This window comes from Notolepis coatsorum, assembly GCF_963971535.1.
Source record: "Notolepis coatsorum genome assembly, chromosome: 2".
Lineage (NCBI taxonomy): Eukaryota > Metazoa > Chordata > Actinopteri > Aulopiformes > Paralepididae > Notolepis > Notolepis coatsorum.
In genome coordinates, this window is record NC_140166.1 from 227,517,543 (window position 1) to 227,534,109 (window position 16,567).

Consider the following 16,567-nt stretch of genomic DNA (forward strand, 5'->3'; position numbering starts at 1 on the left):
GGACCTGGAGAAGCGCTGACACACCAGAAAGGACCTGAAGACACAGAGCCATGGGGACAGACGATGACAGAGATCGCATCGCAGCTGGAGCGCTGAAAACCTCCACCGACAGAGGGAGACTCGCCACTCAGGCTACTGAAGAGCCGATGACACAGAGAGCCAATTGAGACCAGATGACCGAGCCGAGGCTCATAGCAGACTCCACCGAGGGTAGATGAAAACCAAGCGCTCCCAAACCTCCCAGGATCCGAAAGCAAGGTTGCCGTGACAACCAGACCACGGACCACTAGAGAGAACGCGTGTTGGCCTGGAAACCAAGACAACAACCAGAGAACAGCACCGAGAGACGATTAGATTGAATGAAAGAGACAATTAGATTGAACCAAAGAGACGATGTACTTGTTGATTCCTAAAGCTGTGGTTTTATTAATAAACACCGCCGCCCGTTGATTTTGACCACGTTGTCCGTCTCCCCTTACTTGAAACCGAACATCTGACAATACCTAAAACAATGCAGAGGAAAGGGTGATATAGAAAACTATACGATCAATGAACTTAGAGAGATAAATGAAGCCAAGAAAGATACTTCAAGATCCTTGAACAGACACACCTTTTAAAAACGAATTGAACACACGCACTATGCACATACACTTATATGTAAGACACTTTCTGTAAATAATTTACTATTTTATTTAATCTGATTTTATGTTATTTTACCCATTGTTACCATTCTTTTATGCATTGTTGGGTCTGAGCTCGAAACACAATTATGTCATTAGCTGCAATGCCCCTGTATTGTGGTGTATTTGACAAAAATAACTTTAACTTGAATTTGAGATCCAGTTCAGTAGTGTCCATTTAAAGTATTGCTCAGACCAGTGTCAAAAGAGCTAGTATCTTAAATGCATCTATATGTTCAGATCAAATAGCCACCCCTCATAACTAGGCAAATTCTCTTCTCAGGCTTAAGACATTTTTAATGACCTGTATGCAATTTTCACGTCCTGTACAAGTCATAATATATATACTGCACAATATAGAATCGTCCAAAGCGACTAGGAGGCGTACATATCTAGCAGCTAAGGATGAATGTTATTCTGAGACGCAACATGGAATCGACTCAATTCTAGTAAGATGTGTGTGGCTCTGAAAAGAGCCTTTGGGTCTTGGGATAGTTTGGATTGAATATACGATTAGCCGCCGAAGCCGTACAGAGTGCGTCCCTGTCTCTTCAGAGCATAGACCACATCCATGGCTGTGACGGTCTTCCTCTTGGCGTGTTCGGTGTAGGTGACGGCGTCACGGATCACGTTCTCCAGGAAGACCTTCAGCACACCACGAGTCTCCTCGTAGATCAGACCAGAGATGCGCTTCACTCCACCGCGGCGCGCCAGGCGACGAATCGCGGGTTTGGTGATTCCCTGGATGTTGTCACGGAGAACTTTACGGTGACGCTTGGCGCCTCCTTTTCCGAGTCCCTTTCCTCCCTTTCCACGACCAGACATTTTCTTCTAGGATGAGTTCAAAACAAATGAAAAGAAGTAATGAAGAACAAAGGCAAAGCCCTCTGAATATAAATACTCTCTGAGGACGTAAAAGAAGACTGAAATAGCGCGTCATTCTTTTGAATGACTGATTTAGTCCAGAACTCCATTCCTGTTTTGTAGTTCTGTTAGAATTTCATAGCTGTAGTTTGGGGCAATACCAATGGAGAAAGTGAGTCATTCTTATACATGAAGTACTTCAAATTGGGCAAACTTCTAGTCAGTTATGTGTGTGTGTACCATAACCCTTACCTATATTCTGAAAAGTTATACCACTCGTCAGTATGACTTAATACATAGTCTTTATAGTATACCTGTAACACATATACATCTGATACTCCAGTTTAATCACTTTATCGATTCCTATTGCACTTTACTGTTACATGTGTACTGTTTAGACGCAAACTTATTTTCTTTGTACTGTATAACGACAATGGATTTAAACCTGAGGAAATGTATAACCATGCCTATGCGTTAAATGCACAGTCCTCGACACCTGTCATTCTGTTTTAGGGATGAACTGACTGAACTAGTATGACTGTCAAATGACCGATACGGATTAGTCTTATTGTGAAGTTATTCTAGTTTCATAAAGAATAATTATGTGTAGAAAAGCTTAGCTTCTACAATAATGACAAATTACAGTATAGGATGCAGTCATTGCCTTCTCGGTAATATGTGGGTGGCTCTGAAAAGAGCCTTTGTGGGGTTTGTCGAAGAGGCTAAATAATTTACTTCTTGGCAGCCTTCTCGGTCTTCTTGGGCAGAAGGACAGCCTGGATGTTGGGCAGCACACCACCCTGAGCGATGGTCACTCCTCCCAGAAGTTTGTTGAGCTCCTCGTCGTTACGCACGGCCAGCTGCAGATGGCGGGGGATGATACGACTCTTCTTGTTGTCACGGGCAGCGTTTCCAGCCAACTCCAGGATCTCAGCGGTCAGATATTCCAGCACAGCGGCCAAATAAACCGGGGCACCGGCTCCAACACGATGAGCATAGTTGCCTTTACGCAGCAGTCTGTGGACACGACCCACGGGGAACTGAAGCCCGGCACGAGAGGAGCGAGTCTTGGCCTTAGCTCTGGCCTTTCCTCCGGTCTTGCCTCTTCCAGACATGTTTATGGTTGTCTTTAGTTAAACAAATTTGAAAATGAATGCAGCGAGCTGGAGAGACGCCTTTTATCATCAGGTTTGTGTTTTCTCACCCAATCAGGAAAGACGTTTTGTTGGCGGTTTTTCCAAAAGACCAGTCCTCCAATAACCTTGTTCCCAGTTGTATCTCCGTGAAGTCCTCCAATAATCCTGTGAGGTGTAGGCGGAGTAACGAGCTCACAGAGAGGAGACCAATCAGAAACGACTGCGCCTCCGCGTTAGTAATATAAGGCCAGAGTTTCAACACAGCAGCGTATTATTCTTGTTGAAGTGAAGACTTTAACATAGTTTCTCATAATGGCCAGAACTAAGCAGACCGCTCGTAAGTCCACCGGTGGCAAAGCCCCAAGGAAGCAGCTCGCCACCAAGGCTGCCCGTAAGAGCGCACCGGCTACCGGCGGCGTGAAGAAACCTCATCGTTACAGGCCCGGTACCGTGGCGCTGAGAGAGATCCGTCGTTACCAGAAGTCCACCGAGTTGCTGATCCGCAAGCTGCCTTTCCAGCGCCTGGTCAGAGAAATCGCCCAGGACTTCAAGACCGATCTGCGCTTCCAGAGCTCTGCTGTCATGGCTCTTCAGGAGGCCAGTGAGGCTTATCTGGTCGGTCTGTTTGAGGACACCAACCTGTGCGCCATCCACGCCAAGAGGGTGACCATCATGCCCAAAGACATCCAGCTGGCCCGCCGCATCCGTGGAGAGCGAGCTTAAATCGACCTGTTGACTAGTTCTTCCCCTAAAGGCTCTTTTAAGAGCCACCTCAATAATCCTGAATGAGCCCAGTTTCCTCATTTTAACTATTCTGATTCCACGTGGATGAAGTTGGTGATGTGTAATACGTTCGTTTGATGGCCATCGTAGCTGATTGATTGATTGAAAAGTTTAACAGATTGCAGAATGGGTACAGTACAGCTCAATACATGCAATTGTTAAGGGGATGCAGACCAGAGAGACTTTCGTCTTGTTTACATCAGGGTCCCCCATTTTCAAGTAATCATATAATCAATACCATGTAACCAGAATTATGATTAATTGTTTATTTTCAGTCCTTGTCTACAGACAAATTAAAAACATGTGTGGACTCTCAAAAGGAAAAGAAATGACAAATGCACATATTCAAAGCAAGCTCACACACAAAATCCAAACTCAATGACTGAAAAAAGGAATTGGCTGAAGCACATTCTTATAATCCTTTACAATTCTTAAAAACTAAATATACTTTAATATAAGAGACAAAATTAAAATATGCTGGAAGATATGTTTTTTTCTTTAAGAGAAAAACATAAGAGAAATAAATCTTTGATGTTTTACTCAACTGTACTCCTGAATTGTTTTATTCATAACTTGACTGCAAAACGTAATATTGAAGTCATACATTCATATTCAGTTTTCTCTGATCCATTAGTTCATCTAATACACTGCTGACTAGTAATAAATATGACCTATATGGTTACAAATAAATACAATCCGGATTATCATTGTTTGCTCCGGAGCCTTGTCTGGAGTTAATTTTGTTTGAGCCTGCATGCTTTCCCCATTTCCAAAATGGCTTCGTCAGTGTGGTCCGGTACTGTCCATGGTGCTGAAATAGCAACATTTACATTCGACGTTCCATCCAAATTCGTTTTTTTATGTCACTATTTTAGATCAGATTAGATTAAAATGAATTGTCATTATACAGCACAAGTATAGTACAACGGAAACAAATTGGTGCCTAACTAGAGTACAAATCGCTGCTGTCTGGACAAAACCTCATAACTCCATTTTTTTTTAATATTTTTTTTTATATAAATCAACTCTGTAGATCATCCTCCATATGTGTGTGTGGGTTTTACAAAGTTTAAACAATGGGAAAGCATTAAACCGATCATCTGTCTAAACCTCCTAACTCTATTCACCCTCAAATCTGTGTTCGTTTTTTTCATCTGCTGAAAAGTTGGGTTTTTGGAGTTATGAGGTTTTGTCCTAACAGCAGCTAAATGTAACAATAAAGTGCAATAGGATTAAACTGGAGTATATATATAAATGACTAGTGCTGATCAGATGTATGTACAGTGTTACAGGTATAAAAGACACTATGGTAGTAAGTCATACTGACCAGTGCAAGGTAAAGATATATATATAAAGGTATATAAAAAGATGATATGCAGGTGTATTCAGACAGAAGTGGATAGATATACTATACATGCAGTGTATGCAGCATTATTGTACATGCTATCACACAAGAGTTACATGACATTGTAGAATATAGTTTGTGGTTGGTGATTACAGTGTAAGGCAGTAGGAAACAGAGTTCAGAGTTTGAACAGTATGGATAACATATCCTAGAGTATCCTAGAGTATAGGATATTAACTATTCATTTAACTGACTATAAGTTAGCCAATATGAAGTACCTTATGTATATAAGTATGACTCTGTCTCCATTGTTATTGTCCAAACTACAGCTATGAAATTCATAACTACAAGACAGCAATGGAGTTCTGGACTAAATCACAGTCATTCAAAAATAATGCAGTGATGCTTCCTGTTAAAACCTGCTTTTCTAGATAGAAGATTGATATTGAAACCAAAATTGTATTATGTGTCTAATTAGGACTAATACTCATTTATACACGTACTCCAGTTTAATCACTTATACATTGTATTTTGCACTTTACTTTTGTATTTGCACTGAAGTTATTTTTCTTGTACTGTACTTGCCCTGTACGATGACAATACATTTTAATGTTAAAAAAAGACAGTCAGGAGTCTTTGAGAGGGTTCCAGGTGAGTGTTCATTTCACTATAATGTAACTGACTAGAAGTTAGCCCATTATGAGGTACAGTATATATCATAATTCATATTATGATCATGTGTTTTACTTTCTCCATTATTATTGCCCAAACTACAGCTATGAAATTCTAACATAACTACAAGACAGCAATGGGACCGCTGCTGTCTGGGTGAATGATTGAAAACTTTAACAGATTGCAGAGTGGGTATACACTAGTAAAGCTCAATACAAACAAGATGGCGCCGCTACGACCGGCTGCCTGTCTGTGCGCTCCGTCGAGACTGTGCATACTTTTGTTAATATTTATAGTTTTAAGAATTTTGTCTGTACCAACAGTAGGTGCATTTAATGTGTATGACCGTCAGTCACTTATAGACATTGGATTACGGGAAACTTACCGACTGGATTACTCTCTGGATCAGCTCTCTGAACCGCAACAATGGCCCGTTGAGATCTTGAGGACATCAGGACCGGATCTCGCCCCCAGGGACAAAGGACCCAGACGGCGAGGAAAGAGAGCTGGAGTCCGTAACAGGCTGAGAACCAGGCGGCACAGGACACCACTACCCAGTATATTGCTAGCCAATGTACAATCAATAGACAATAAACTAGACGACATCCGAGCAAGGATTCAATTCCAGAGAGACGTTAGGGACTGTAACGTTCTCTGCTTCATCGAGACGTGGCTGGCGCCAGAAGTCCCAGACCACGCCATCCAACCGGCCGATCATTTCTTCATTCACCGCAAGGATAGAACAGCAGAATCCGGTAAACAACGTGGAGGAGGTATTGCCTTCATGTTGAACAAAAATTGGAGTGACCCAACTAACGTGAAGGAATTATCCAACCACTGCTCCCCAGAACTGGAATATATAACCATCAAGTGTCGTCCTTTCTTCCTCCCGAGGGAGTTAACGGCGATCGTCCTGGTCGGAGTGTATATTCCACCGCAGGCCAGCAACAAGGTTGCGCTCTCCAGACTACACGACGAGGTAAATAGAATCCAAGAGGCGAATGTTAACGCCGCCATTTTAGTTCTGGGAGATTTCAATAGCGCCAATCTGAGAAAGGTATTGCCCGACTTCTATCAGCATGTGACTTGCAACACCAGAGGCGGTAACATCCTAGATCACTGTTACACGCAATTTAAAGGTGGCTACAAGGCTCATTCTGATAGTGGCTTCGGTAAGTCAGATCACGCATCAATTTTTCTTACACCGAAGTACAGACAGAGAATTAAAAGTACTCCCGTAGTCTCGCGAGAGGTGCAGAAATGGGATGTGACGTCAGAGGATACGATCCGGTCAGTGTTTCACAACACAGACTGGAATGTGTTCCGCGACACAGATAACATTAATGCCTACACGGAGACAGTGCTGGACTATGTTTGTACTAGGGTGAAAGAAACAATCCCCACTACCAAAATGAAAGTTTACCCAAATCAAAAACCCTGGGTAGACAAATCCGTCCGTGAAGCTCTGAGAGAGCGCACCAAAGCATACAACGACGGCCTAGAGGCAGGCAACATGAATGACCACAAGGTGGCGCGATACAACGTAAGGAGGACTGTGTCAGAGGCCAAACGACGCTACAGGGATAAAATTGAACTCCAGTTTGAACAAGCTGACTCTAGAGCTATGTGGCAGGGGCTCAAAACGATGACAGACTACAAAGGCGCCTCCCTCAAACTGAACAGTGACATCTCCTTAGCAAATGACCTCAATACCTTCTATGCGAGGTTTGATGCTGGTAATAACAACACCAGCTCACAAGCCTCGGCAATGGGGGGGGGGGGGTCGGCTGCTGATGGAGGCGCAGTGTTCAGGGTAACAGAGCATGAGGTGAGGCGGACCTTTAAAAAAGTGAATATCAGGAAGGCAGCAGGTCCAGACGGCATCCCCGGCCGCGTCCTAAAAGTCTGTGCCGACCAACTGGCCCCAGTATTCACTGACATATTTAACCTGTCCTTAGAACAGGCTGTCATCCCCACCTGCCTGAAGAAGTCCACTATTATCCCTGTACCCAAAAAATCCAAGCCTGCTTGCCTCAACGACTACCGCCCTGTAGCTCTCACCTCCATAGCCATGAAGTGCTTCGAGAAGCTAGTAAAGGGCTACATCTGCTCCTCCCTCCCCATCAACATGGACCCCCTGCAATTTGCATACCGCCCCAACAGGTCCACGGAGGACGCCATATCCCATGTGCTGCACACAGCAGCATCACACCTGGACAAGAGGCAGGGGAACTATGTGAGAATGCTATTCATCGACTACAGCTCGGCATTCAATACCATAGTCCCCTCCATACTCATAGCCAAGCTCAGGGACCTGGGCTTGGGCTATGACCTCTGCCAGTGGGTCTTGGACTTCCTGACTGGCAGACCCCAGGTGGTGAGAGCAGGCAACTGCACCTCCTCATCCATCACCCTCAACATAGGGGCCCCCCAGGGCTGTGTTCTGAGTCCCCTCCTCTACTCCCTGTACACACACGACTGTGTGGCTCAGCGGAGTAGCAATACAATCGTCAAATTTGCTGACGACACAGTGGTGGTGGGCCTGATCTCTGCCAACGACGAGAGGGCCTACCTGGAAGAGGTCAAGGTCCTGGCGGGATGGTGCCAGGAAAACAGCCTCTCCCTGAACGTCAGCAAAACAAAGGAGATGATTGTGGACTTCAGGAGGTCGGGGGTCAAGGACTACAGCCCCCTCAGCATCGACGGGGCACCGGTTGAGAGAGTCAAAAGCTTTAAGTACCTCGGAGCCTACATATCCGAGGACTTGACATGGACCACACACATTAACAGTGTTGTGAAGAAGGCACGACAACGCCTCTACTTCCTCAGGCGCCTAAGGAAGTTCCAAGTCAGCCAGAAGATCCTTAAGAACTTCTACTCATGTACAATAGAGAGCATCTTGACCGGCAACATCACCTCCTGGTTTGGGAATAGCACTGCACAAGACCAAAGCAGACTACAAAGAGTGACACGTTCAGCCGAACGCACAATTGGAGGGGGGCTCCCCACCCTCCAGAACATTTACTACAAGCGTTGCAAGGGCAAGGCTAAGAGAATCATTAAAGACTCCAGTCACCCGAACAACTGCCTCTTTGAACTGCTGCGGTCAGGCAAGCGATACAGGAGTCTCAAGGCGAGCACAGAAAGACTCAGAAGAAGCTTCTATCCCCAGGCCATCAGGCTGCTAAACGAACAATGAATGAACACTACACAACAACAACCACCAAACGCACATAGCACACACATCCACACGCACACACTCACTTTAAACAAACACACTGTAGCACCCACTCCACACACTTATAGCACACACCCACTTTAAACAAACACACTGTAGCACCCACTCCCCACACTTTATATTTATGGATGAAGGATTACACTACAACTCGTACACCTTACTGTAAATTGTACCTTACTGTAAACTTACTGTAAATTGTACCTAAAATTGTACCTCATCCCATTTCTGCTTTGCACTAGATAGTACTGTACATTAGTACACTGCATAGTATTGTGTATTGTATATTATATGGTAACTCAGAACATTGTACATATGTCTATACCGAACACTGTGACCTCATTTTCTTCTTCTAAATTCATGCTATATTATGTTATTATGTTATTTGATACTATCTTGTCTAGCACAGTCTCTGGAGCGTAACAGTAAGAAGCATTTTGTATGAAAGTATTCTGTACTTCTGTATGACAACTATTAAAGAACTTGAACTTGAACTTGAACTTGGAGTTCTGGACTAAATCAGTTATTCAAAATAATGCAGCAATGCTGCCTGTTAAAAGATGCTTTTCTAGATATAACATTGACATTGAAACTAGCTGTAGTTTTTGTATAAACAAGGTTGGAATTTTAAAGGGGAAACGAAGAAATGTATTTTGCACATTATCTCACTAACATCCTAAAACAGTTTTGCACACATTCATTTAGTTTGAGTTATTGGGAGTAAATTAGTTTGAATACCATTGGGGACATTGAATATTTGTGTTGTTCATTAATGCTCAATGCAATTAAAAGGCAGCAGTCCATATAAAATGTTCTGGTATGTATAGCAGTATCTTCTAGACTGATATTAATAACAGGAACATAATTACATTCAATGTTACATCACATTGTATTTAGATTTAAGTGTATCTAAATTATGTTTTATTCTTCTGGACTGGAATCGACTCATCTTCCAGAATATGAATCAAATGATGCAGTAACTGAACAGCTCTACTTAACGGGTGCTGCTGCAATTTATCCAGGACACAAACATGTGACTTAGATTTGCTTCTATCCACTATTAAACAATGCATTTATACGAGGGAATGTGCCATTTCAGGGATAGTAGTGGTTGGCTCTAAAAAGAGCCTTTTGTGTGTTTTAGACAGTAAAGCTTAAGACATTCACTTCCTCTTGGCTGCTGTCCTTGTGGGCTTCGCTGCTTTGGGCTTGGCAGCCTTCTTCGCGGGGGCTTTCTTGGCTGCAGGCTTCTTCACTGCCTTCTTGGGGCTCTTGGCTGCCACCTTCTTGGGGCTCTTAGCTGCCACCTTCTTGGGGCTCTTAGCTGCCACCTTCTTGGGGCTCTTGGATTTGACTGCAGGCTTCTTTGGAGACTTCTTAGCGGCAGGCTTTTTAGCCACAGCCTTCTTAGCCGCAGCAGGTTTCTTCACTGGCGCTTTCTTAGCTGCTTTCTTGACGGGCTTCTTGGCTTCAGCCTTGTTGATTTTGAAGGAGCCGGAGGCACCGGTACCCTTGAGCTGGACAAGAGTGCCCTTTAACACCAAGCTCTTCACAGCGGTCTTCACACGTGAATTATTCTTCTCCACGTCGTAGCCACCGGCAGCCAGAGGGTCCGTGTACGTTTTGATAGTTCGTTTTTCGTTTCAAAAGGAAAAACGAAAAAACGAAAAAAAAAACGGAAATACGAGGTGTTTCCTATTTCCGTTTGAAACCAAAATCGAAAAAACAGGGAAAAACTGAAATACGGAGCTGTTTTTCGTATTTTGGTATCAGAATCAAATGAAAAAAATGAGTCAATAATGGGCCGTGTACGTTTTGATAGTTCGTTTTTCGTTTTTGATGTGAAGAATGGAGAACGGAACCACGTGACAAGTACATTTTTCAATGTAAAAGCCATGCACGATCTAACGTTAACGAATATGTATAACGTTATGAATAAATACATAAATACATGCATACAGATCTATACCAGGGTAACGTTATGATACATACATTTTTTGTTTTGTGCATTTCATTTCTAGACATGATATTTTATGTGAAGTAATATGGAAATAGCCTGTGTCTGTGGTCTGTCCCAACTTAAGCAGTGTTGTCTAAACGCACGTTATACAGATATCCTAGTTCAGTGCAGTGGTCGGCAATAGGCGGCTCGCAGACCGAAATAGGTCCGCCAGCAATAATATCTGCCGATCAGATTATTTTGAGAATATGATTTGTGATGAAGACTTGCTTTATTGTATCGGAATCGGGAGACTTAGGTAAAGTTAGAAAGATATTCACAGATTCGAATTTCCGCGTCAATAATTCTTAAGCGAAATGTTTTTAAAACACAAAGGACACCTCTTTCCTATCGTAGTAAGGTAGACAGTACAACCTTACTTTCACCTAAACGAGGCGAGCCGGCCTCGGAGCTGTACATTTAATAATAATATTAATAATTGATCTATATGTGCAGTCGGCCTTGACGAGGCAAGTGCGCAGCCAGGGATCGTCTAAAAAGTGCAACACCGAAAAGAGGCACTGCAAAAAGATTGATTGATTGATTGAAAAGTTTATTAACAGATTGCAGAATGGGTACAGTACAGTACAGCTCAATACATACAATTGTTAAGGGGATGCAGACCAGAGAAAGACTTTCGTCTTGTTTACATCAGGGTCCCCCATTTTCAATTCATCATAACATATATGACATACATGACATACAGATAGACAGTACTGCTACATCTATACATTTATGACATATCAGATTTGCAAATACAGTACTGTTTGTGATACAAAAATGTCCAGAAAAAGAGTGTATATACATTTGGCGTAGAAACTGTACATTGGAGGAGGTTGGGTGGGTGGGGTGGGGTCGGGTGGGTGAGGGCTGTACATTGGAGGTGGGGGGGGGGGGGGGGGGGGGTTGGGTAGGGGACACACACACATTTTACACTGTACATTGGAATACTGACAAAGCCTTACTTGGTCATTTACTGTACAACTAGGTTAGGACATTTGTAGGGGCCAGTTTCGAATTGCAGTCTCACGTAGGTGTTTTTTGAGAGTGTTTTTGAAAGTGGGTAGTGATTCACATTCCTTTACAGCTTTAGGTAGGGCGTTCCACATTGATGTGGCATAATTTGCGAAACGTGTTTAGTCCCTTGTTTGAGCCGAATCTGGGTTTTACATGATTTGTGGAGCTCCCTCTGGTGTTGTGATGGTGGTATTCACTGACCTTTGGGAAGTATTTTGACATGTACATGGGTACCTTGGTCACGTAGTGTATCTTGTAGACCAGGCCCATTGCAAGTTGCTGTACTCTGTCGTCTACTCTAAGCCATCCTAGGTTGTCAAAGTGGGCAGGGGTGAGGTGGGTTCTAGGAGTCAGGTCAAGCAGTAGTCTGACTAGCTTGTTTTGAGATGTTTGTAATTTGTTTTTTAGTGCCTTTGAGGTGCTTTGGTACCATGAGGTGCAAGCATAGTCGTAGTACCCTTGAATGAGTTCTCCTGCTAGAGTCTTCAGGGTATTCTTGTTTACCAGAGAGGAGATCCGGTACAAGAATCGCATTCGTTGGTTGACTTTTTTTTATTACATTGGATGCCATTTTGTCACAGGAAAGATTAGCCTCTAGGATGGAATCCAGGTAGTTAATTTCATCTTTCCTTGTGATAATATTGTCACCCACTGTAACCGAGAAGCCGTCGGTCTTGCTGAGTTTGTTATTTGAACCGAAGAGAATGGACTCTGTTTTGCCCATGTGTAATGATAGTTTGTTGTCGGCGAGCCATATGCAGATTTTGCCTAGTTCCGAGCTGAGGGCTTTTTCAACCTGTAACTTGTTCTTGTCAGAGACCAGCAGGGCTGAGTTGTCCGCAAACAGGAACAAGTTGCAGTCACAAGCTGACGACATGTCATTTGCATAAATTAGGAATAGTAGCGATCCTAGTATGCTTCCTTGTGGAACACCACAGCTCACTGTGAGGGGGGGGGATAGGGTACCGTTTACCTCCACCATCTGTTCCCTCCCCTCCAGGTAGGATTGTATCCAGCTCACTGATAAACTATCAAAACCAATTGCTTTTAGCTTCACGTCATACAGTGTATAGTGTCACCAAAATCACTGCACACATCATCAATGGTATCCTATTGGTTATACTACAACACTTAGATTTGAAAAAAATGCTTTTTCATAATTCTGGGGATTTTGTATTGGAAAAAAACATTAAATATCTTCACTCAGAGTGTAGTGTCACCAAACTCACTTAACAGATCAATGTTATCCTATTGGTTATACTACAACACTTAGATTAAAAAAAAATATATATATATATATATCCTTTTTCATAATTTGGGGGATTTTTGATTGAGGAAAATAGTATAAAATAGTTCACTCTTGTACACTGTAGTACCACCAAATTCAGTTAAAAAAAAGCATTGCAAAATCATCACAGTAGAAAAAAAAGATTGCACATCGGCGGAAAATATTGCACATGAACCATTATTGCATTATTGCACATGTCCCAACATCTGTCATATTGCACATACAAGTATAAATTATAGTGAGGTGGGTTGTAGATGTGGTGGCAACAATAGGGGGCGGGGGGGGGGGGGTGATTGTTCAGTTCAGTGATGTGTGAATGTATCTGAGAACGTATTTGAACACACTTGACGACCTGAGCTATTGTTATGCAAGGTAGCCAGGTGGGTACTTAGCGAGTTGGCGCATCAGTCGAGTGCAGCGCATTCCTCATGAGGTTTGGTGTGAACGATGGTCTGACTCAGGCAGAGCACCGTTCACACCAAACCTGTGAATGTGATTGCCATGAATTGTTATGCTTATGCAAGGTAATAATAATAATAATAATAATAATAATAATAATGGATTGGATGTATATAGTGCTCTTCGTGACACCCCAGAGACCCCAGAGCGCAGCTACATGACATGTATGAAAGGTGCTTTATAAATACTTACTTACTTACTTACTTACTTACTTACAGAGTCCATTATTCGTTCATACACAGTCATACCGGTGGTGGTAAGCTACAATTGCAGCCAGAGCTGCCCTGAGGCAGACTCGCGGAAGCGTGGCGAATAATCATCGGCTACGGCCCCTCCGACCACCACCAACATTCATTCACATGCATACACATTCATACGAGGCAAGTAGGTTAAGTGTCTTGCCCAAGGACACAACGGCAGTGGGATGGACATGGGCTTGAGCGGGATTCGAACCACCAACCCTTCGATCATTGGACGACCCGCTCTACCCCTGAGCCACGCCGCCCCACTGCCCCCCAAGGTAGCCAGGTACACGCGACGAGTCGAGTGCAGCGCTTGCTTGCATGCACGCGCTTCTGCTCACAAAAGCTTGGTTGCCCGGTGTGCAACCCCGTCCCATGAGCAACGCACCTCACACCAACACCATGGAACTAATGACCAATTTTACAACGTTCCCTGTCAGAATAGTCAGTAATTTTATATAGTGCTAGCTAACGTTTTCAACATACTTGTCTTGTTCCCCATCAGCACTGGCAAATGCACTATTACTAAACTAGTTACTAGTTACTAATATCAGTTACAGTAGGTTGCTAGCTACATCTGCTTCCACGTCTTGTGTTGAATGTCGGACTGGGACTTGACATGACAATTGTATGTATTGAGCCGTACTGTATTGTACCCATTCTGCAATCTGTTAAATAAAGTTTTCATTCATTCATTCACATTACCAACATCTTTGAATATTTTTTTTTTATTTTTTTTATAGTTGACCAATGAGGTCAACAGGCTACTACCGGCAATCTATGTCTGTAATAATAATAATAATAATAATAATAATAATAATAATAATAATAATAATAATAATAATAATAATAATAATAATAATAATAATAATAATAATAATAATAATAATAATAATAATAATAATAATAAAACAAGAATAAAACATAAAAAAATGTAATTACAAAAAAAATTATAATAATAATAATATTTTTTATCTTAGGGGGGCTAATATTACATTCAGCCCCCCTAAAAAGGGTCTAGAACCGGCACTGGCTTGCACACAGATGGTTATTTTTGAAAATGATTTTGTTTATGGAATTCATTCTTATATACGTATATAAAATTCATAAAAAATAGTTGATAACTTGACACTTTAGGGAGTACAATTAACACTCCCAAATAGTAAAAATGTAACTTGGAGCAGTGTTATTTATCTAATCCCCTTAGTGTTACTTTAACTCTGTTTTGGAGTTAAAGAAGGAACTGGCATAGTGTTAAATGTTTAACTATTTTACAAGTGTTAATTGGAGCTATATAAACCCTGAAAAAGTGTTGAAATCAACTCTGGGAGTTAATTCAACACTGGTCTTTTTGCTGTGGGCCGGTCCTTCAATGTGTCCAATAGAATGCTGCAGTCATTCTAGTCTGTAGTGGCCAGCGTCCTCTTCTATGCTGGGGGCGCTACATCAACTCAAGGGACACATGATGTAAACAAGACAATGTCTTTCTCTGGTCTGCATCCCCTTAACAATTGTGTGTATTGAGCCGTACTGTATTGTACCCATTCTGCAATCTGTTAAATAAAGTTTTCATTCATTCATTCATTCGTTCAACAAACTGAACAAGCTGAGCTCTGTGGTGGGAGTCGAGCTGGTCAGACTAGAGGTGATGACAGAGAGGGGGATGAGAAGGAAGCTGGCTGCTATCTGTGTTATCGAGACATGCACTACCTACTGCATATCACTACACTATCCTGGAGAATCCCTCCCCCACCCCTTCTACGAGGATAACCAGTAGGATAACATTGATGTGTGTGCAGTGAGTTTGGTGACACTACACTCTATAAGAGTGAAGATATTTAATGTTTTTTTCCAATACAAAATCCCCAGAATTATGAAAAAGCATTGTTTTCAAATCTAAGTGTTGTAGTACTGTATAACCAATAGGATACCATTGATGATGTGTGCAGTGATTTTGGTGACACTATACACTGTATGACGTGAAGTTATTGAATCTTTTTGCAGTGCCTCTTTTCGGTGTTGCACTTTTTAGACGATCCCTGGCTGCGCACTTGCCTCGTCAAGGCCGACTGCACATATAGATCAATTATTATTATTATTATTATTAAATGTACAGCTCCGAGGCCGGCTCGCCTCGTTTAGGTGAAAGTAAGGTTGTAGCTCATTGTCTACCTTACTACGATAGGAAAGAGGTGACGTCCTTTGTGTTTTAAAAACATTTCGCTTAAGAATTATTGACGCGGAAATTCGAATCTGTGAATATCTTTCTAACTTTACCTAAGTCTCCCGATTCCGATACAATAAAGCGAGTCTTCATCACAAATCATATTCTCAAAATAATCTGATCGGCAGATATTATTGCTGGCGGACCTATTTCGGTCTGCGAGCCGCCTATTGCCGACCACTGCACTGAACTAGGATATCTGTATAACGTGCGTTTAGACAACACTGCTTGGGACAGACCACAGACACAGGCTATTTCCATATTATTAGGCTATTACTTCACATAAAATATCATGTCTAGAAATGAAATGCACAAAACATAAAATGTATGTATCATAACGTTACCCTGGTATAGATCTGTATGCATGTATTTATTCATAACGTTATACATATTCGTTAACGTTAGATCGTGCATGGCTTTTACATTGAAAAATGTACTTTTTTTTTTGATCAAATATTTTTATTTTCTTTTCTTTTTTCCAACATGAAACAAAACATATCACAATACAACAACAACAATACATAAAAAGACTTACTCAACACCACATGACAAGACAACTACTGATACAACTGTACAGTGATCATCCTAACATGGACACTCGCTCGTTCTCTTCCCCCCCCCCC

At 42.2% G+C, this 16,567-nt stretch overlaps 4 protein-coding genes across 4 annotated transcripts; 1 reads left to right on the forward strand and 3 right to left on the reverse strand.

Annotated features, from left to right (window-relative positions):
• Positions 1 to 1,193: 1,193 nt before the first annotated feature.
• Positions 1,194 to 1,505, reverse strand: LOC311247075 (histone H4; the record flags this gene model as incomplete). The annotated part of the gene is made up of 1 exon (XM_084337382.1): positions 1,194 to 1,505. The coding sequence occupies one exon, from the start codon at positions 1,503 to 1,505 to the stop codon at positions 1,194 to 1,196; it is 312 nt and encodes a 103-aa protein (XP_084193508.1).
• Positions 1,506 to 2,275: 770 nt separating this feature from the next.
• On the reverse strand, positions 2,276 to 2,659 carry LOC311246960 (histone H2A; the record flags this gene model as incomplete). The annotated part of the gene is made up of 1 exon (XM_084337225.1): positions 2,276 to 2,659. The coding sequence occupies one exon, from the start codon at positions 2,657 to 2,659 to the stop codon at positions 2,276 to 2,278; it is 384 nt and encodes a 127-aa protein (XP_084193351.1).
• Positions 2,660 to 2,992: 333 nt separating this feature from the next.
• LOC311246877 (histone H3.2) lies at positions 2,993 to 3,403 on the forward strand (the record flags this gene model as incomplete). The annotated part of the gene is made up of 1 exon (XM_084337118.1): positions 2,993 to 3,403. One exon carries the CDS (start codon positions 2,993 to 2,995, stop codon positions 3,401 to 3,403), a length of 411 nt encoding a protein of 136 aa, XP_084193244.1.
• Positions 3,404 to 9,878: 6,475 nt separating this feature from the next.
• On the reverse strand, positions 9,879 to 10,337 carry LOC311223847 (histone H1t-like; the record flags this gene model as incomplete). The annotated part of the gene is made up of 1 exon (XM_084308611.1): positions 9,879 to 10,337. A coding segment is annotated over one exon (459 nt), but the record flags the coding sequence as incomplete, so codon positions are not given.
• Between the last annotated feature and the right edge of the window lie 6,230 nt (positions 10,338 to 16,567).